Below are 20,942 nucleotides of genomic sequence, written 5' to 3' on the forward strand. Positions count from 1 at the left end.
AGAAAGGCCTGGCAGTCTGCATCTGAAAATCAGCCAATGAAAACCCTATGGATCACAATGGTTTAACCCCCAATCAATCATGGGGATGGTGCAGGACCGGGCAGCATTTCAATCCTTTGCGCATGGGGTCACCATAAGTCAGGGGCCAGTTCGGCACCTAATTACAACACTTCATACAGGGCACCATTGACCATAGGGCACTATGACGATAATAAACACACATGCCTGCACCTGGGGACTTTCCAGAACCCAGCCATGCAGGGGCGGGAGAAGGCGGTTATGGCAAAAGGCCTGTGTCCCCCATCGTGATCCTCCAAGACAAGAAAGAGGCCACTGTGCCCACGACCATGAGCCATGTCCCTGATGATTCCCTCCACGCACTGCCCGGAGCCCACAGAACAAACGGAGGGACACAGCACACTCTTTCTTCCTATCTTATCTACACAACAGCTGTTTATTTTGACCTTAAAAAGAATCGAGATTAAAATTAAGAGAGAAGGAAAGATAATTCAATACAATTTCTCAATGTTTTTAACCTGTTTGACACATACGGTCCCCAATCCCATTGTCTCCTCGGTTATGGAATTAGATGAGGTGAGCTGCAGTTTACTCACTATTTCTCCTTTTTATACTTTGCTGATGAAAATTATATGGCCTTTGTCCTATATATACCACTGATTTTATAGCATGTTGTGGCGGAAAACGCACACGCTTCAGAGCCAGGCAAACCTATGTTGAATTCTGATTCCACTTCTTCTTAGCTGGGTGGTGGTGGCGTTGTTAGCTGCCGCTGAGTCGATTTCAACTCATGGAGACCCCATGTGACAAAGTAGAACTGCCCCAAAAGGTTTTCTTAGCCGTAACCTTTATGGAAGCAGATCGCCAAGTCTTTCTCCTGCGGAGCCACTGGGTGAGTTCGAACCACCAACCTTTCGGTTAGCAGCCAAGTATCTAACCATTGCGCCACCGGGGCTCCTTTCTTAGCTGGGTGAACTTGATAAACTACCATATTTCACAGAGCGACTGCAAAGACCTGCAATTATTTTACTTACTACCAGAAGGAAAAGCCTGTGCCAACAAAAACAGGGCATGCCATCAATTAAGATATAACCAGATTTTGGATGTACAGTGTGAAAAGGATATATGTTCAAATCAGTGGTATCTGGTATTTAACCTCCCACAGTTAAACTGCTCACCTGTTAGAAGGAGATGCTAAATGTCCACCTGGAAGGGTTATTGGGAGGTATAAATGAGATAACGTGTACTATGCCTGGCTCAGGACCTGGTCCACAGGAAATATACCATAAAATGTCAGCTTCTCTTTTCAAAAGTGGTGGGTCAGTTCTGGATAGATTGTAGTTTTTTTCAGAATAGATACCATATCTTATACAGTTGGTTCTCAATATTCACGTAGTTACGTTCTATAAAATCACCATGAACATGGAATTAGCGAGTGCCAATCATTACTGCTAGAGGAAATACAGAGTTAGGTTCCGGCAAGCCTCTGGTCGCAACATCTTTGTCAACTAATCAACGCATACCCTTGCTTTATGTACACTTCTGTCTAAGGTTACCTTATTTAATATATACTGTTGATTCATTAACATTGAATTCATAGCCAACAGCACTATAACCCAGACCTAAATGAAGCTTATCTAACACACGTGTTTGCTCCGTAAGGCCCAGCACAGCTTTCTTGCACTTAGAAATAGACGGCCCTTCGGTACTAAGCTTGAGGGCCATTTTAAGCAGCGAAATCACCAACAAAAAGCACAAAAATGAGCGAAAAAACAACCGCGATACTAAACAGACGGTGGAAAGGCCCCTCCTTTACAGCCTGAGACCTGAAACAAGAAGGCAGAGCTTTGCCTCGTTCAGCTCAGCTGAGAAGATGCACTCTGGGCAACTCAAATATTTTACTGCTCTGTGCATGTCCACAAGTGACCCCAAGAACACTGTGAGCATTGATTATGGGGTTACAAATAAATTACATCGGTAGGTGAATTCACAAATACGGAATCAGCCGATAATGAGGATCAACTGTAGGTCTCTGAAGACTTTCTCCTCCTCCTTCCCCTCCGTGCCTCCATGACCTAGCATATCCCCTTACACATCACAGGCTCCCACTAAGTGGGGATGAATAAGCGGTGAACTAGTGTGAAAACTAAACACGCAAGCAGAGAACTCCTGGTGGGGGATGTAGCCTGTTACTCCCCCGACTTCCCTGGCCCCTGAAAGTGATGAGCAAACCTATCAATATAATCACAACTGGTCCTAGGGTCTGGAAAGAAGAGAAAAGCAAATGTCAGCTGCGCCGTGGACATCCCTTCTGGAATGCCCAAATGCTGGCAGGGTGTGGACAGAGGTGTGTTGTGTTTGCGTAACCCTGTGTAGCGAAGTCTGGTTCTGCAAACAAATGCGGCATTGTGGGACCCAGGGAAAGCCAGCTTGCCTCTGTGACCTAAATGGGAACGGCTGTGCATATCATTCCCAAGGGCTCCCAACTTGTCCCCCAGGATTCTCAGAGGGCAGCATCGCGGGGTGAAAACGAATGTTCCACGTGGGTGGTGCTGGAAGGAGCAGAAGCTCAGATAAACAGAACCACATGGCATTTTCTTTTCCCCTAAATGTTTATGCCTGCTGCTTCTTCTGCCTTGGTGCACCAGCTCCCCTGGGGGATGACACAGGGCAGGGGAAATAACTGCATTTTCCACAGCCCACTTCTGATTATTCATGCTCATGAAGATCGGAAGAGCTGTTAATGATAAATTTAAATAAACAGTCTAAAATCACGACTGTGCCTGTGACTTCAGTCAAGAGACACTAGGTCCCAAGTATGCCCACACCCTCATAAGTGTACACTCACCATTACCCTCAAGCCCCAACTATTGGGAACTTATCAGACCTGGTCCCTAAGGAACGGTCACACAAATGGATATGGCTTAATGGGACTTGAAGGAAAAAAGTCATAATCACAATCAAAATAGTAATTGCCTGAAGGTCCCCAGGTGGAACAAGCAGTTTGTGATCGGTTGCTAACCTACAGAGTGGCAGTTCCAACCCACCCAGTGGGATGCGAAAGAAAGGCCTGGTGATCTGCTGACATAAAGATTACTGCCAGGAAAACCCTGTGGAGCTCAGTTCTACTCTGTAACACATGGGGTCACCATCAGTCAGAATCGACTTGACGGCAACAGGTTTGGGGTTTTTTTGTTGTTGTTTTCCTTGTTTTCTAAATTTTATTTTGTTGTTGAGAATATACACAGCAAAACATACACCAATTCAACCGTTTCTACAGGTACAATTTAGCGACACTGATCACATACTTTGAGTTGTGCAACCACTCTCACCCTCCTTTTCTGAGTTTTTCCTCTCTCATTAACACAAACTTGCTGCCCCCTAAGGTTCCTATCTAGTCTTTCGAGTTGCTGTTGTCGATTTGATCCCGTATAGATAGTTCTTAAAAGAGTATAATGCTCAAGGCAGACCTTTTTTACTAGTTAAACTATTGTTCAGTTTTAAGATGACTTCAGGGGATATTTTTGGTTTAAGGTTTAAATGTTATCTCAGGGTAATCGTTTCAGAGCTTCATCCACCCTCCATGACTCCAGAAAGTCTAGAGTCCCTGAGAATTTGAAATTCTGTTCTGCATCTTTCCCCTTTCGATCAGGATCAACATTGGGATCGTTGATCAAAATGTTCAGTAAAAGTAGCCGGGCACCATCCAGTTCTTCTGGTCTCATGGCAAAGGAGGCAGGTGTTCATGGAGGCAATTCCCAACACATCCCATATCCTCCTCCTGTTCCTGACCCTCCCCTTTCTCTGTTTCTCCAGGCAAATAAAGACTAATTGTTGTGTCTTAGATGTCTGCTTGTAAGCTTTTAAGACCCCAGGTACTAGGAGGTAGAACAGAAGCGCTAAACATGATTATTAGGCCAGTTAACTGGGATGTCCCATGAAACCATGACCCTAAACCTCCAAACCAAGGAACCAAATCCCATGAGGTGTTTGGTTGTTCATAAGCAGCCTCAGCAGCTACTCTTTTTGTTGTTAATAGAGCTATCACACAGTTTTTGACAGTTCAACTTTTTTTTACAAGCATTCAACTTATTGACAGCAAATATAATAATCGGCTGTGCAACCCTACCCTTAATCAATGCGATTTTTCCATCACTGTTAACCCTCCTTTTCCCCTGCCCTTCTGCCACTGGTAACCACCAACAAACTTTGTTCTCTATAGATCTGCCTTGTCTTTTTATATGAGTAAGGTTATGCAATATTTGTCCTTTTGTGATTGGCTTATTTCACTCAGCATAATGTCTTCAAGCTCCATCTATACTGTAGCATGTATCAAGACCTCATTTCTCCTCCTGGCTGAGTAGTATTCCATTGTGTTTATGTACACATTTTATTTATCCATTCATCTGCTGATGGGCATTTAGGTTGTTTCCACCTTCTGGCTAGTATGAATAGTGCTGCAGTGAACATTGGTATACATACAAGTCTCTTTTAGAGTCTCTGCTTTCAAGTCTTTGGGGTATATGCCTGGGAGAGGAATTGCTGGGTCATATGGTAGTTTTTATTTTAGTTTTTTGAGGAACTGCCCCACTGTTCTCCATAATGGCTATACCATTTTGCATTCCCATCAGCAATGACTAAAGATTCCAGTTTTCCCAAATCCTCGCCAATATTTGTTATTTTCTGTTTTGTTTTGTTTTTTTTTATCTTAGCCATCCTAGTGATTTTATTTTAATTAGTTGAGAATTCATGCTTTAACATATATTTAGCTTTTCCTCAGTTGAAGGGAAGGACAAGGGGGTAGCGAGAGGAGGAATTAAGTCAGGAACATCATTTTTCCCAGAATGATACAGTATGTTGGCAGTAGGGTAAAAAGCAACCTTACTCTTACTCTAGAAGTCAGTATTCCTCCCCTAAGCCCCGTCCTCAGGAAGGCGCTGGCTGTCCAGCGTTCCCTCAGGTTCTCTCAGGATTAAGAGGCCTGGCATCTGACCCCATCTCCACCAACTCCCTTCTGTGTAGTATATTAAGTTCCTTTGCCTCTCTGTGCTTTAGTTTCTGCACTGGACAAAAGGAATCCATCTTACCTACCTCACGGGGTTGCTGAGAGGATTAAGGAAGAAGTTTCCCCTGAGTGGACGGCAGAATTGCTGCTCTGGCATCATTCCACCCCGGTCTGTACCAACTGCTAGCTAAAGTACCTGTGAGGAACCTGAGGAGGGGACAGGGGTGTCATTTATCTGGTTGCTCATTCCCAACATATAATGGAGAACTTAGGAAGCTTGCCACACTACATCTCCTTCATATTAATCATAGAGTTCTGACTAACAGACAGAGAAGGCTGTGCCTGTACCTCAGGAGACCTCTCGTTCTGAGATACCACCAACCCACTGTGTAGACCCCCTGTCATCCATTCCTGGAAGAAAACAAAACACACCCAAAAGTTTGAATTTCTCAAAAATTCTTGTTTAGATCAAGCATAAATGACTGTTTTGTTCACTGCTGCATCTCCAGCCTCAAGCGTTGCCCAAGAGAACTTTCTGCAATGATGGAAATGTTCGGCTCTGCACTGGCCAATATGGTGGGCACCACCCGCATGCAGCCTTTGAGCCTGGTGAAGTAGGGGGTCAGCGAAGAAGAGGAAGACCCTCAACGAGATGGATTGACACAGCGGCTGCAACAATGGGCTCAAGCATAACAAGGATTGTGAGGGTGGCGCAGGACCGGGCAGTGTTTCATTCTGTTGTACACGGGGTCGCTCTGAGTCAGAACCAACTCAGCAGCGTCTAACAGCAACGTCAGGATAACTTTTGATCAAGCAGCAGTTTCATCACGTTTATTGAGCACTCCCTTTGAACAAGGCACTGTTGAAGTCAACAGCCTTCTGAGGTATTTATACCTGTTTTACAGAATAAGAAGGAGTCCTTGGGTGGCACAAACAGTTAGGTGCTCAGCTTCTAACTGAAAACTTAGCAGTTACAATTCCCCTTGGAAGAAAGGCTAGCAGTCTACTTCCGAAGAATCAGCCACTGAAAACCCCATGGAGAGCAGTTCTACTCTGACACACACAGGGGCCCCCTGAGGAGTAGTCGACCCAACAGCAACTGGCTTGGTTTTTTATAGATGAAGAAACTGAGGCTTAGAACTAAATAACAGACCCACAGCTACGCAGTTAGGGGCAAGTGCAGGGTGCAAACCCAGGCAGTGTGACTCCAACACTCCCCGGCTTTCTGAAATCTCATGCAGCCTCTTAAAACAGATTGACTTACCCATTGATGAAAAAGCATTTGAGTGCACCATTTTACTTTTAACAGAACAGCACCACACTCAACCAGGAACCCTTTCTTTTGAACTTGGGCAATAAAGATACACTATGTGCCACCCTTGGGGGTCGTTTAAAAACCCTAGCGAGAGCAGTAACCATTCAGGGTTACAGGGATCCAGGGTCTATTGACTGATTTCTGGATCCTAAGTCAAGAATGACCGTTCATTCTACCACTGTGGCCTCTTCCTGAAATGATCTCCCGTGAATTCCTCTGTGGTAGCCCCATAACCATCATCTCCATGAGCTCTCACCTACTAGTGGTAAGAAGCAAGTCCACATGCCACACACTGAATGTCTTTGTCCAAGGAGATTATTTCATCCTTTCTCATCCAATAAATCATAGCCCCAGCCCAGCACCACCCCTCAACTGTATAACAGAACAACACAAGCTAACACCAGCATCCAACATGGCCCAAAACCAGGACACGGACACGTTCAGATCATGCGTCTCAGCTGACCAAGGCTCTCCACATCAGCTGACCCCATTCCCCACCACAGCATGCCCCTGACTCCAGCCCACAGGGAGCTTTGGTCTCTAGAATGTCTCTTGCTGAATCAATTTCTGCAGCTATTTTCACACCCTCGAAGGCTGCCATTTGTGCTCCTCTCTGCGGGGTTCGTTCCAACGTTCCTGTGAGCTGTTTCTTCTGCCTACCACAGAGCTGGGTCATTTGTTACTGTCACTGTTTGGGTTCTGAGGGGACAGAAAGATGCAAGTGGCACTTACTGCTGATGACAAGGGGAAAATACCTGATGGTGGTTTTTTGTTTTTTTTTTTTAATTCTAGGTAAGAACAATATTTTTAGGATTTTGGACATTCTTAAACTATTCTAACTTTGTCTTAGGTGGTCAGCCTTAGGAAACAGATCACCTCAGAGTGCTACCACAGAATTGGGTGGTACCTTGAGGAGGATTCAACATCACAAAGCCTTCTACTCCTTCTTTTTCAATTATTTAAATCCTACCCCCTCCCTCTTAGTCCAGTTGAACCCTATTTCCCCCTAGAGGTCTTTTGGCCGTCAGGGATTCCTCCTTCCTCAGCGTTCACACAGCAGCCGTCATGACAGGACCATCTCCTCAGGGGCCCACTGCTGCCTGATGGGACGAGCCTCAGTGACAAGTCCTGACCTTCCTCACGGGTCCCAAATACTTCATTTCTAACCTCAAACTCAAGTTGCCCACTCAGCAAAACAAAAGCTCAGCAGTGAACTAGATTCAGCCCTTCTAGAAGACAACGTGGCAATAATTCATCACCCAGCAGAGGAAACCCCTTTCAGGTCCCGCCCCCACTGCAAGTCTCTAATTCACACTCAGCACTTTTATGAGGGATTCTGATAAAACATTTTCTCCACTTTTTCCCTTTGTTCTAGTGCCCCTTGTAGACTGGCACCCTAGAAAGCTACCCAGGTGGCCGTCCCTTAATCCAATGGTAATTGTTTGGATTACTCAGTTGCCGTAAGCAAATGCTTCCTGACATCGCAGCGTAACTGTTCATCCTACACTTAACCATATGTTTCATGGCACTGTTGGGTGTGGGTGTGGGTGTGGGTGTGGGTGTGGGTGTGGGTGTGGGTGTGGGTGTGTGTGCGTGCGCTCACGGATGCCTATCTCCTCTTAAGGACAAAGACCAAATCTTACACTTTAGGGTATTTCTCACCACAGGTAACATAGTGCTATAAGCATTCAAAAAAAATTTTATTAAACAGAAATAAATGGGGGGAAAAATCCACTCTCCAGAGAGTTGGTAAAACAGGTGTCTGTGAGCTATGGGGCACCACAGATAATTTTCAAACTGGAAATGACCCTGGCAGAGTGCTGAGTGCATTATCAGGGCCCAGGGCAATGCTGCAGGCATCAGCATCACCTTGCATGGTTGTCTTTGTTCCACACAATAAGCCATTTCAATGAAGGTCTGGCAAAACTAATTTTACTTGAGTGGAGAGTTGATTCCACTGTATCTAGTCCCAAAGTCAAAATTAAGGGAAATATGATGCCAGCTCTTCAGACAAAGATTAGACTGGACTATGGGACATAAAGTAATACTCTTGGAGAGTGTGCTTCTTTGCTCAATTAGATACATGAGACCAAATGGGCAGCTTCTGTCCAGAGGTGAGAGGAGAAGGCAGAGAGGGTCAGGAGCTGGTTGAATGGACACGGGAAATCTGGGGTGGAAAGGAGGAGCGTGCTGTCACAGTATAGGGAAAGCAGTTAGGGTCACATAACAATGTATGTATAAATTCTTGTATGAGAGACTAACTTGAATTGTCAACTTTCACTTAAACCACAACAATAAAAAAATTTAAATTAAAAAAAAAATTAAGGGAAATATTTGAAAACCAAAAGCTCTATCCCTTCCCCAAATGAAGTCTAGTAATTCAACAAAACAAGAAAATCAAAGCCAAGGCAAACAACTCATAATGAAAAGACAAACAACCCAATTTAAAAAGTGGGCAAAGGAGTTGAACAGACAGTTCTCTAAAAAGATACAGAAATAGCCAAGAAGCACATGAAAGATGCCCATCATTGTTAGTCATTGGGGAAGTGCAAATCTAAACCATAATGATACATCACAGCCATGCCAGTACCAGCTGCCATTGAGTCGATTCTGACTCACGGCGACCCAACGTGTGTTAGAGCAGAACTGGGCTCCCCAGGGATTTGGGGTTTTGTTTTCTTTTTCCACTAGATACTGGTCGGGGATTTTTATTATTTTTAAACTAACTCCATTTTTTAGACTTTATTTTTAGTACAGTGTTAGATTTACAGAAAAATTGAGACGATAGGACAGAAAGATCCCATATACTCCACACTCAGTTTCCCCTAGTCTTAACATTTATGTTAGTATGGTACATTTGTACAGTTAATAAACCAGTGGTGATGCATTATTATTAATGAAAGTCCGTAGTTTATTCAGATTCCCTTAGTTTTCCCTAATGTCCATTTTTTGTTCCAGGATACCATGTCACACTTAGCTCTTACGTCTCCTTAGTCTCCTCTTGGCTGTCACTGTTACTCAGACTGTCCTTGGTTTTAGATGACCTTGGCCTCCATAGGGTTTTCAGTGGCTCCCTTTTTTGGAAGTAGATCACCAGGCCTTTCTTCCAAGGTGCCTCTGCTCTGGGTGGACTTGAACCTCCAACCTTTCAGTTAGCAGCCAAGTGTGTTAAACATCTGCACCACCCAGGGATCTATTACGAAGAGAGTGGTATGGCCAAAAGTGTGTTTCACAAAATGGTTAAAGAATCTACATAATCAAGAAATGCCTATATTTTTCCCGAGGCCAACTCTTCAGTCAAAGATTAGACACAGAGTGATCCTCCTGAGGAGTGTGCCTCTTAGCTCAGGTAGATTCATGGGACTAAGTGGGCAGCCCCCGCCCGGAGGCGAGAGGAGAAGGCAGAGAGGGCCAGGAGCTGGTTGAATGCACACGGGAGATCTGGGGTGGAAAGGAGGAGTGTGTTGTCACAGTATGGGGAGAGCAATTAGGGTCACATAACAAGGTCTGTATAAATGTTTGCATGAGAGACTAACTTGAATTGTAAACTTTCACTTAAAACACAATACAATAAAATTTAAAAAAGCCTATGTTTGTGAAAACTTCAGTCAAACCTGTGTTCTCTAACAGGTACCTTTTTGGAGTGCTGCCCAGCTCACAAGGACCATTCCTAACAATCCCTCCACCTTAAATGTCCTCACGTACAGCGGTGCCAGTGGCTACATTTTGTGATGTAATCCCCATAATGTGAGGTAACCACAAAACAGACCAAGTCAGAGAAAGCATCTGACCCAAACAGGACAGCTGGGGTGGCGTGTAAAGTATAGGGTTGTACTTTCCAGGTGGCTGAACCTGTAACAGAGAACCTGGTAGTGCAAACGGTTATTGCGCTTGGCTACTAAAAGGTTGGAGGTTTGAATCTACCCGAGGCACCTCAGAAGAAAGGCCTGGCAATCTACTTGCCCAAAAAATCAGCCACTGAAAACCCTACAGAGCCCAATCCTATTCTGACACACAGGGGGTTGTCATAAGTCAGCGTTGACTCAACAGCAACTGGTTTCTGGAAGCTGGAACATTTACATTTGGGAGTGGCATGTGGACAAACTTTTCAGCCCCTACACAGAGGAGGCTGGTCTGCAGAGGGGTGAACAGGGAAGCAGAAACATGGAGACGAACGGAACACAAAATGATCCAATTTCCGGATTTTCACTGGTTCCAGCCAGAGACCTTGCTCTGGAGTCTATAAAGCAGTACTTAATCGCCATCATAAGCGATCATTAATCTTCACAGAAGCACAGGGAGTTCTTTCTAACACCAGCAGTACCTTCCAGAGACCCCGACTCTGTGAAGCAAACACTAGACTCTCATCTGAAGCTTGGTTTCGATAAAATCTCTTCAGCAAAATAACTAAACTTTTAACTCTGTTTCTCAGATTCTAGCACCGCATGGGGTTTGGGAACAGGAATCATCTCTTCAGAGAATGAAAAAAATTTCTTCCAAAGCACCATTTGGGACAGGCTGACGGTGTCACAGTTCTACTCTGTCCGATAGGGTCTCTATGAGTCAGAATCGACAGCAGGGGGTTTTTTGGTAAAGGCTTGATCACTCTGAAGGAGTGACAGCGAACTTGGACTGAGCACATGCAGGCAACTGAGGGGGTCACGTGCTAGGTCGTTACATACCTGCTCATTTTAGTTGTCACAACAACCCTGTATGATAGTATATTAGCCCCATTTTACAGGTGAGAAAACTGAGGCTCAGGAAGGATAGTTACCTCTCCCAAAAGTCACACAGTAGTAACCTGCCAACCTTTTCGATCATTGCCTAGTTTATTGCAGCAAGACATCTTATATAATGATGCTGTTGAGCATATGATTGCCTTGAATCAAAATATATAACTAATCATATATTTCTTTCTTGGTGAAACTCTTCAAACATCCTATTAACGTCTACTTTTGGGGGGGGGTTCTTCCCCAGTTTCAGTTATCAAAATGTCCAACTTCTTCATTTGATTTCTTCTCAGTCCCAATTAACCTTCTGCAAAACAGTCACGTTTTCAAAACCAGATATCATCAGCAAAATAATCACTCAGCTGCACCTAATTTCAATCAGATGAAATGAGATTGGAGGCGCTTGGCTCCTCCTAACAGTAAATAGAGTTATTTCTCCATTTACATAATGTCCCAGGGTTTCCGCAACTCTACAGCAAACTGATAAACCAAAACCACCTCCGTCAGTGCTCCGGAGCAGCAAGCCATGGAGAAATGCCCTCGCCTTTCCACACCATCTTCAGATAGGAACCCATCCAGGAGAGACCTCAGGGAAGACATGGAATCCAAGTGCTTGCTAGGATTTCAGAATGGTTGCTACGCTCAGGGGAGTTCCTGGCGAGTGCAAATGGTTAACACGCTCAGCTGCTAAGTGAGAGGTTGGAGGTTCGAGTTCACCCAGAGGAACCGCAGAAGAAAGGCCTGGCAATCTATTTTCTAGAAATCAGCCATTGAAAACCCTAGGGAACACAGTTCTACTTTGACACACACAGGTTCACCAGGAGTCGGAGTCAACTTGACGGTGGTTGGTAACTGGTACCATGCTCAGGAAAGACATGTTGCAAGTCCCAAGGCACAGTTTTCATTATCTGCGGCAGTATCTCTGCTGGTGTGGCAACGATGGTCAGGGGGTCCCTGTCTCAGCGCCGTGTCCTCCCCGCTCTCCTACCTCGGCTTCAGCAGCCCGCCTCGACGTTCAGCTACTGCTGACACCGAAGTAAAACAGGAAAGGGCAGACTGCTCCCGGTCCTCCGCTGGCGATGCCAAACAAGTCGGGGCAAGATCAATGCGCAGCAAGATCAAAGCTCGACGAAGCCCTCGACTTAGTCACCACCCCCGCGAGCCTTCCGTTCCCATCGAGAGGCTTCACCAAGAGAAGCTGCACCACTGTCCCCAAGGGCTAGGACGGGGGTTATTAAAACAGGTGGTGTCACATTCTCCACAAAGGCCACAGGTACCTTAACGCAGCTCCCCTGCCTGTTTTAATTACTCGCGGCATATGCAGGCATATGCAGGAGTGTCTTCTTTTTCCACAGGCAGACAGCCATCATACGTCCAGGATCTGGCTGCCGCAGCACCCACATCACCTGGCAGCTGAATAGAGATGCTGAATCTCAGGTCCCACCCCAGAATCTGCATTTTGACCAGATTCCCAGGTGATATGACCACACGTGAACATAGGAGATACACTGGTCTACTGTGCACAGGTCAGAAAGCTTATAGATTGATTGATACATCGTGCTCGGAACCTTTGCGTTCCCAAAGCATTCATTCAACAACTATTTATAAACTGCCTACTAGATGCCATGGAGCCCTGCTGGTGCAGAAGTTAACAGCTTAGTTGTTAACCAAAAGTTCAGCAGTTCAAATCCACCAGCCGCTCCCTAGAAACCCTATGGGGCAGTTCCACTCTATCCCATAGGGTCACTACAAGTCAGAATCGATTTGATGGCAATGGGTTTGGTTTGGTTATTAGGTGCCTGGCCCACCACCTGTCTGTCAGTTTGCTGTACTGTGGTAGCTTATGTGTTGCTGTGATGCTGGACATTATGCCACTAGTATTTCAAATACCAGTAGGGTCATCCATGGTGGACAGGTTTCAGTGGTGCTTCCAGATTAAGACAGACTAGGAAGAAAGGCCTGGTGATCTACTTCCAAAAATTAGCCAGTGAAAACCTTACAGATCACAACAGAATGCTGTCTGACTCGCTTGCTTTGCACGTCATCAAGAGGGATCAATCACTGGAGGTGGGCATCATGTTTGGTGAAGTAGAGGGCCAGTGAGGGCGTGGGAGACCTTTGGTGAGAAGGACTGGCACAATAGCTGTAACGATGGACTCAAATATGATGGTAATTGTGAGGATGACACAGGACTGGACAATGTTTCATTCCGTTGTACATAAGGTTGCCATGAGTTGGAGTTGGCTCGATGGCAGCTAACAAGGTGCCTGGCACTGTCTAGGGTGATAAGGCTACCCTGGTGACCAAAGCAGGCAAGGGTCCTACCCTCAAAGGATTTACCTTCCAGTGGGGGAGACAAATATCAAATAAGAAAACAATCAAACAAATGAAAAATATAACCATGGCCTCATCTACTCTGAAACCAGAAGAACTAGATGGTGCCCGACTACCGCTACTGATCATTCTAATCAGGGCTGCAACAGATGGACCCTGATAGAATGGGAGAAAAATGTAAAAAAGAACCTCAAATTCCTATAAATACATAAACCAGGCCTATTGGACTGGTTGAGACTGGAGGACTCCCTGAGACTACTGCCCTGAGACACTCTTCAAACCTTTAACCAAAACCAACCCCTCAGGTCACCTTGCAGCTAATAACAAACTGGCTCAAAAAATAATGAATATCACCCATAAGTACTGTGCTCCCTTAAAAAATCACCTATACGAGACCAGTCAATAATTACTTTAAAACAAACATGACAATGGGGCAGGGAAACTAGACTAATGGAAACAAAGCAACCAGAACGGAAATAATGAGAATGTTGACACACTGTGATGAATGTAGCCAACGTCACTGAACAATTTGTGTAGAAACTGTTGAATGGGAACCTAAACTGCTGTGTAAACCTTCACTGAAAATACAATAAAGTATTACTTTAAAAAAAAAATGAAAATGATAACCACAAACTGTGATAGTGCTACCAAGAAAATAAAGAGGATGAGAGAGGAATACCTGGGAGGAGGCGGAAGAAAACTTCAGATTGGGAGGGGACGGTCCAGAAAGGTGTCTCTCAAGTACATTTGAGCTGAAACTTGAAGTGAGAATGAGCCAGCCATTCAAAGAACCGAGACGGGAACCCACCAGGCAGCGAGAAGAGCCGGGTAAAGGCCCAGAGTCGGGAAAGGGCTTGCTGTGTGTGAGGGACAGGAAGAGGCTGAGGGGCTGTAGGGTAGTTGCCATGGCAGCAGGAGAGGTGGGCTAGGCTAAATAAGTCACCATAAGGAGCTTGGATGTTATCCCAAGTGACTTGGAAGCTACTGGAAGGTTCTAAGCAGAAGAATGACATAGTGCTTTATATATATATATATTTTTTTTTTAATCACTTTCTCTATTGATGAGGATGTGGAGAAATTGGAATCTTCATCCATTGCTGCTATTATGGTGTCATGGGAATGTAAAATGGTCCAGCCACTGTGGAAAACAGTTTGGCGGTTCCTCAAAAAGTTATAAACAGAGAATTACCACACCATCCAGCAATTCCACTCCTAGGTATGTACCCAAAGGAATTGAAAGCAGGGACGCAAACAGATACTTGTACACCAATGTTCACTGCAACATTATTCACAGTAGCTGAAAGTTGGAAAAAGCCCAAGTGTCCATCAACAGACGAATGGATAAAGAAAATATGGTCTATACATACAATGGAATATTATTCAGCCGTCAAGAAAATGAAATCCTGGTACATGCTACAGCATGGAGGAACCTTGAACACACTGTGCACAGTGAAATAAGCCAGTCATAGAAGGACAAATATTGTAGGACCCCACTTACACGGGATAGCTAGAATAGGCAAATGCATACAGACAAAAGTCGATTCGTGGTTACTGGGAGGGGTGGATGGGGGGGTTATTGCTTAACGGTTCTGAGCTGCTGTTTGGGGTGATGAAAACGTTTCGGAAATAGATAGCGGTGATGGTTGCAAAACACTGAGACTGTAACTACTGCCACTTAACTGTGCGCTTAACCATGGTTCAAATGGAAAATGTTATGTTATACATATTTCACCAAAATAAAAGAATCTTTTTTTAAATCACTTTGCCTGTTGCATAGAGAATAGACGGGCTGAGAAACAAGACGCAGCATAAGGACGCCACTGCATTGGCCTAGGTGAGAGTGGATGGCGTGGCATACGGTGGCGGCAGAGGAGGTGGAAGGAGGTGGATACACTGGAGACATGTTTTCATTGACCCCAAAGGCTGGCTGGGGTGTTGTGCTGGGCCTGTGCCCAGTGCTCTCTGGATACAAGGTGACCCTGACCATCTTTGCCAGCCTTCAGGCACCTGGCATCAAGGGGCCAGAGGGAGGAACACAGGAAACAGACGAAATGCAGTGTCCTCTCCGGAGGCAGTTAATTTGGCAATACCTTTGTTAGATAAGACGTGCATGTACCTTCTGACTAGCAAGTCACGTATTTTTCCTCCAAACAGACTGGCATGTGTACAATATACCATATGTCCAAAATTATTCTTTACATGTTTGTGTAAGCAAAAGATTGGAAGCAACCTAAATGTTGATTAATAGGGAGCTGGTTAAATGTATTTTGATTCATCCATACAATAAAATACTATGCAGCCAAAAAAAGGATATTTTATATTCTGATATATCTATACATACATATATCAATATACATATGATGTATGTGATATATATATATGTATACATATTTTTTCAAGATAATATTTTTGCAGAACAAAAGCAAGGTATGTAACAGTGTGTATGGTATGCTACCCATTGGGTAAAAAAGGTTTTCAAGATATCCACACACGAGTTTGCCAGTAGACACCTAGAAAAATCTCTGGAAGCAGACATAAAAACTAACAGCAATTGCCTCCGGCACAGGGTGATTGGGTGGCTGGAGGCCAGCGATTGGGAGACATTTACTCTTCACTGTGCGCTTTTATAACGTTTGAGGTTTATACCATGTGAATATTTAACTTACTTCAAAATAAAGAAAATTTAAGTTTTTTTAAAAAATGCATTAAATTAGGTGCTAGAAAAGATGGGAGAACACGGTACTGAGAACACAGAGGGTGTGTAAGGGGGTGGGATTGAGAAAAGCGCAGAATTCCAGGGGGAGACAGCATTGAGCTGAGTCTTGAAGGATGCGTGGGCATCAACCACAGATACGAGGAGGTAGGGCGCTCCTGACAGAGGCGTGGAAATATGAGAACACACTCCATTCAAGGAAGGACCAGTGTTTTGATGTAGCAGAAGCTCAGGGTGCTCAGGAATGGTGGAAGGAAATGAGGCTGGTCAGGCTTGTCTGGGGCCAGGTCTTGCTAGTCATGCCTGGAAGAAGTTGGGGCTTTTCTGTGGGTGAGGGTGAGCCCTCGAAATGCAGAGGGGTGGTGTGACCAGGTCTGCAGTTCACCAAGGCCAACCGGTAGCCTTACAGAAGGCGGGTGGAGGTGGAATGGGGAGGAGTCGTTGGGAACCTGACTACCTCAGTCCCTCGGAGGTCAGGGGGGGTGCCTGGACTGCTGAGGGGGTAGTGTGGCTGCAGAAGAGGGAACAGATACACCAGGAATTTAGAGGTGGCATCAACCAGATGTGGGAAGTGATTTCACGGATGGGGTGAAAAGGAGAAGGGATGACTCCAAGACTCTCACGTGCCCTACTAGTATCTGAGAGAAGGAGGTGCTGTAATGGAGCAGAGGTAGGGGAGGGCAAAGGAAGAAAGGGTTTTGGGGGAGGCAGAATGTTGGAGTAAATCTCTAGCTGTGTGATCCCGATCAATTCACTTCAGGTCTCTGAGTCTTACTTGTCTCATTTGTAAAACGGAGATAATAATATCTATCTTAGAAAATGTCATCGTTTTAATATTTTAAATTATTTGAATAATGAAAGCGAACACTTGATAAACCACGACTACCACATTGCCTGGCACACACCAAAAACCAGTTGCCGTTGAGTCGACTCTGATCTTGGTGACCCCACGTGTGTCAGAGCAGAACTGTGCTCCACAGGGTTTTCAGCGGCTGATTTTTTGGAAGTAGATCACCAGGCCTTTCTTCCAAGGTGCCTGTGGATGGACTCAAACCACAGCAAGTGGCTTAACTGTTTGCACCATCAGGGACCCACAGCACGTAGTAGGCACTTAATAAGACACTGTAGAAATTGTACATCGGAGACATGTCTCTACAACAGAGAAATGCTTAGTTCACCGGGGACTTGAAGGAAATTTTTAAAAATTACAGGAAGGTATGCCTGATTCAGTTGATTCCAAGTTCATTACTCAATGGTCTCTAGGCCACCCTCCTCCCCGGACATGCCTATGACCAGTTACCAGTACGGATTGAAGGCCACAGGTCTATTGCCATTGCTGGAAAAGTAACTCAAAGCCAGGTCCTTGCTATAGGAAGGAGAATTCACTGGAACTAGTACAAAATTGGCCCATTTCAATCCCAAGCAAACACTAGTATATATAAACCCCCAGTGGTCAGACCAGCCTGATAACTGTTTGGGGTTTCACTTTCTGCATTTGTGCATGGAACTTCGAACCACGACTACAGAGTAAAGCGAAGCAACAACCCCCACTGTGTACCGCAGGGCGCAACGTGAAGAAGAGACTCTTGGGGAATTTTCCAGTGATGATGAAAGTAGAATCTAGAACATGACTAAAGTCCAGCCAAATCTAAATCCAATGCCACCATGCTTTCTATAATCACAGATTAGCTAAAATTACCTGCAAAAGCAGGAGTTTTAAAACTGCCCAAGACCTACCACGAAACAATGAGGAAGAAAAAAAAAAAGAAAACCCTATTCTTTAGTCATGGTTATTAAACTAAGTCTATTTCTTATGCATCCTATGCTTGGTTTTGAAGAGCTAACTCACATTAGTCTCGTCAATGGAAAAAGTCAAAGATTTTTAAAAATTACAACCAGAAGTACCCAGAAATGTATATAATTATGCTGTCTCTCTTGAAGCCAGAGCCCCCAGATACCTCGATGGCTAAAGTATCAGAGATGGTCAGAAGACAGAATAACCCTTGTTCCCAAATTGCCAGTGTCCTGGAGACATGCTGTTAGGGTTGCACGGGTCCACTTATGTGAAATATCTAGCATTGACAAAAGTGGATTGGTGGGTCTCACCTGTTGGACTGTGCTGACAAAGGGTGGAGAAACGATATTACAACAAGATTTTTCTGAGCTGATCAGTCATACGCCCTCTAGTACAAACAGTGCTCAAGACAGACCTGTTTTATACAAATTGTCCCAATAGAGTTACACTAGAGGATGGCCACAACCTCTCTGACGTGCGCAGAACCAGTGTAAGCACTGAAGTTAGCTACCCAACATGTATGTTAGACAAACAGAAAAGAAATATTGGCCAGAGCCCAATGACTCTCCATTTAAGGCCAAAAGACCAGGCTGTAAAGGCCAGGAGCCTAATAAAATTAAAGTTAAAGCCCACAGCCTTGGGGAGCTCCATTAGGAATTGTTATCAGATGTCCCATCTGAGCCAATGACCGAATGGCCTTGTAAAAATGGTTTTTCTGTGGACAAAGAATTCTCCATTCTGTTCATAGATGTGGACGTGTACATTTCATCCACCCTGAATCACAGCTGTCAGAACATTCTTTCCAAGATTACATAAATTGCCACTGGTTTCTTGGTTCTGTCCCGACCCTTCCCATTCTTCCCTTCTAACTGCTGTAATGTGTAATTCTGTGCCCTAAGCTTTGTCTCTTTCCTCCGTAATAAAAACTCCAACTTTCAAGGGCAGGGATACATTTTCTCAGAACAGACAAGAGTGAGTAACCTTCCTGAGACTGTCTTAGGTATGTGTGAGAACTGCTGATGGCTAAAACATACACTTCTAGTTCCTCTGCGCATGGCAGAGACGCCGACACTCTGCTCTCAGATTGTTCACACTTGGGTGGGGGGCGCGGGGGGGAGCGGATGGTAAGGGGCGGTGAGCTCATTCCCAACTCGCCTGTCAACAGCATGCCTCAGAACTATTCCTGAAGGGAATTAAGGAAGGAACATCGTAGACTTCCAAATGCAACTGGCAACGTTTGGCCTTTTCCAACACAGTGCATCCCTGCCTTTGGAATTACTGCGCCCACCCTCTCTGCGTTTAAGACCTATTACTCCATATCGGTGTTGGAGACAATTCTAGAGCTGCTGCACGCAAACTTAAATTCCTCTGGTTTTTACCAAACCAGCCTTTGCTAACCGACAATCCCTCTGAAAACATCCAACCACTCCCGCCATCCTGCCCTCCAGCTCAGATACTATAATTCTAGCCTACTGTCGCGTCTCTAACCTCACACTAAATAAACTCACAGCAGAAAGAAAACAACGAGCCTAGCAGGGTGCCACAGCTGCTAAACAGCAGGTACTCCACCGCCCCCAGGAAAACCGAGACACGTGCGGCGCCCTTTCTTCAGCGTTCCTGGGCGCGCACTCGCCCCTCACAGGCGCGCACGCACGCACACACTCGGGCACTACACACACCGCTGGGGACTTGGTTTCCTTTCCCCGCAGAGCAGCCCACCCCCGTCCTTAGCATCTGATCCGCCTCGTTCTGAACCTGGCGCGGACTTCCCTCATCCCCATCCCGGGGTCACACGCCGCCTCCTCCAGCCTCGCCACACACGTGGGGGAAGTGCGGCCAGGTGGTGCCAGGAGGGCGGAGGGAACCGCAGGGGTGGCGAAGGCCAGGGATGACGAAAGGAGGGAGCTCCGAGTGGGATCTGGGAGGGTAGATGCCAGATAAGCTTCTAGAATGGAATGAGAAGAAAGACGGAAGAGGGAGAAGGCTAGGGGGAGGCAGAGGCGGGGGTCGCTCACCCAGGGTTTTGACAGCGATCTGCCTAGTGAGGGGCGGCGGCAGGTTGATGCACACCAGATCCACGTCCTGATGCAGGAGCACCTCGTCAATGCGGCAGGTGTAGAAGGGGACGCTCATCTCCTTGGCCAGCTCCTCCGCTTCCTCCTGCGTGCGACCCCACAGCGCCTTCACCGAGAAGCCCTCTTCCTTCAGCAGCGGGATGATGACACGGGCCGTGAGGCTGGTGCCGAACACGCCCACCCCGGGCAGCATGGCTGCTTAGGTCCGCCCGGTGCTGCTTCTGCTCGGATCGCCCGTCAAACGCGCGCACACCCCCTCGAGCCAGTCCTGCCGCCGGCTCCTCCAGCCAGCTCCGTCGCCGTGCGCTGGGCAAGGCGCCCGGGCTGCGAGGGCGCACCGAGCTGCAGGCGCAGCAGGCTCCGGGCGCCTCAGAACCGGGACTGCTGCGCTGCCTGCCACGCGGGGCCCCCGTCCTTCCCAAAGGCGGCAGCAGGAACCCCCACGGGGCGTCCAAAGCCCCAAAGACGCGCGGGGCCCCCGCTCAGGCGGCGCCCCCACCGCAGCGCTGGCCGGCTCCCTGCGCCCCGCCGAGGCCGCCTCATGGCCGGCTCATCCCCGCGTCCGCGCCTCAGCAGCCCGGGATCAGTTCTCTGCCGCGTCGTCTCTGCAGCCGCCGAGTCTCCCACACCAGTCCGTACACCCCGCCGGAGAGCGGTCCGGCCCGGCTGCGGGCTCTCCTTTCTCCCTAGCCCTTGGCTCGAATGAAATAACCCAGCGGCCACCAGGAGGCCCGCTAAGGATGCGGCTGTGAGCGCCCCGGGCGCGGATCCCAAGCTGCAGCGCGGCGGCGGCCCCGACCCGGCGCCAGCCTCCTCATTCTGCTGCCATGATCCCCCGCAGCGCGGCGCGGGCAAGCCTCGGCCCAGACCGGCTCGGGCCCCCGGCTCCCGCGGGGACGGGGGCGGAGTTGGCCAGTTGGGCGGTCCGTGGCGGGGCTTTCCTGCCACGCCCTCCCC

General features: G+C 46.6%; 1 protein-coding gene across 1 annotated transcript in view; it reads right to left on the bottom strand.

Annotated features, from left to right (window-relative positions):
- Nucleotides 1-20,833, bottom strand: part of GFOD1 (Gfo/Idh/MocA-like oxidoreductase domain containing 1) — a 141,560-nt gene extending 120,727 nt beyond the window's left edge. The window contains exon 1 of the mRNA XM_004382970.2: nt 19,926-20,833. Coding sequence (XP_004383027.1) covers nt 19,926-20,178 — 253 coding nt within the window. The 5' untranslated portion in view covers nt 20,179-20,833. The remainder of the gene's footprint in view (nt 1-19,925) is intronic.
- Between the last annotated feature and the right edge of the window lie 109 nt (nt 20,834-20,942).

This window comes from Trichechus manatus, unplaced genomic scaffold, assembly GCF_000243295.1.
Source record: "Trichechus manatus latirostris isolate Lorelei unplaced genomic scaffold, TriManLat1.0 scaffold00103, whole genome shotgun sequence".
Classification (NCBI taxonomy): Eukaryota; Metazoa; Chordata; class Mammalia; order Sirenia; family Trichechidae; genus Trichechus; species Trichechus manatus.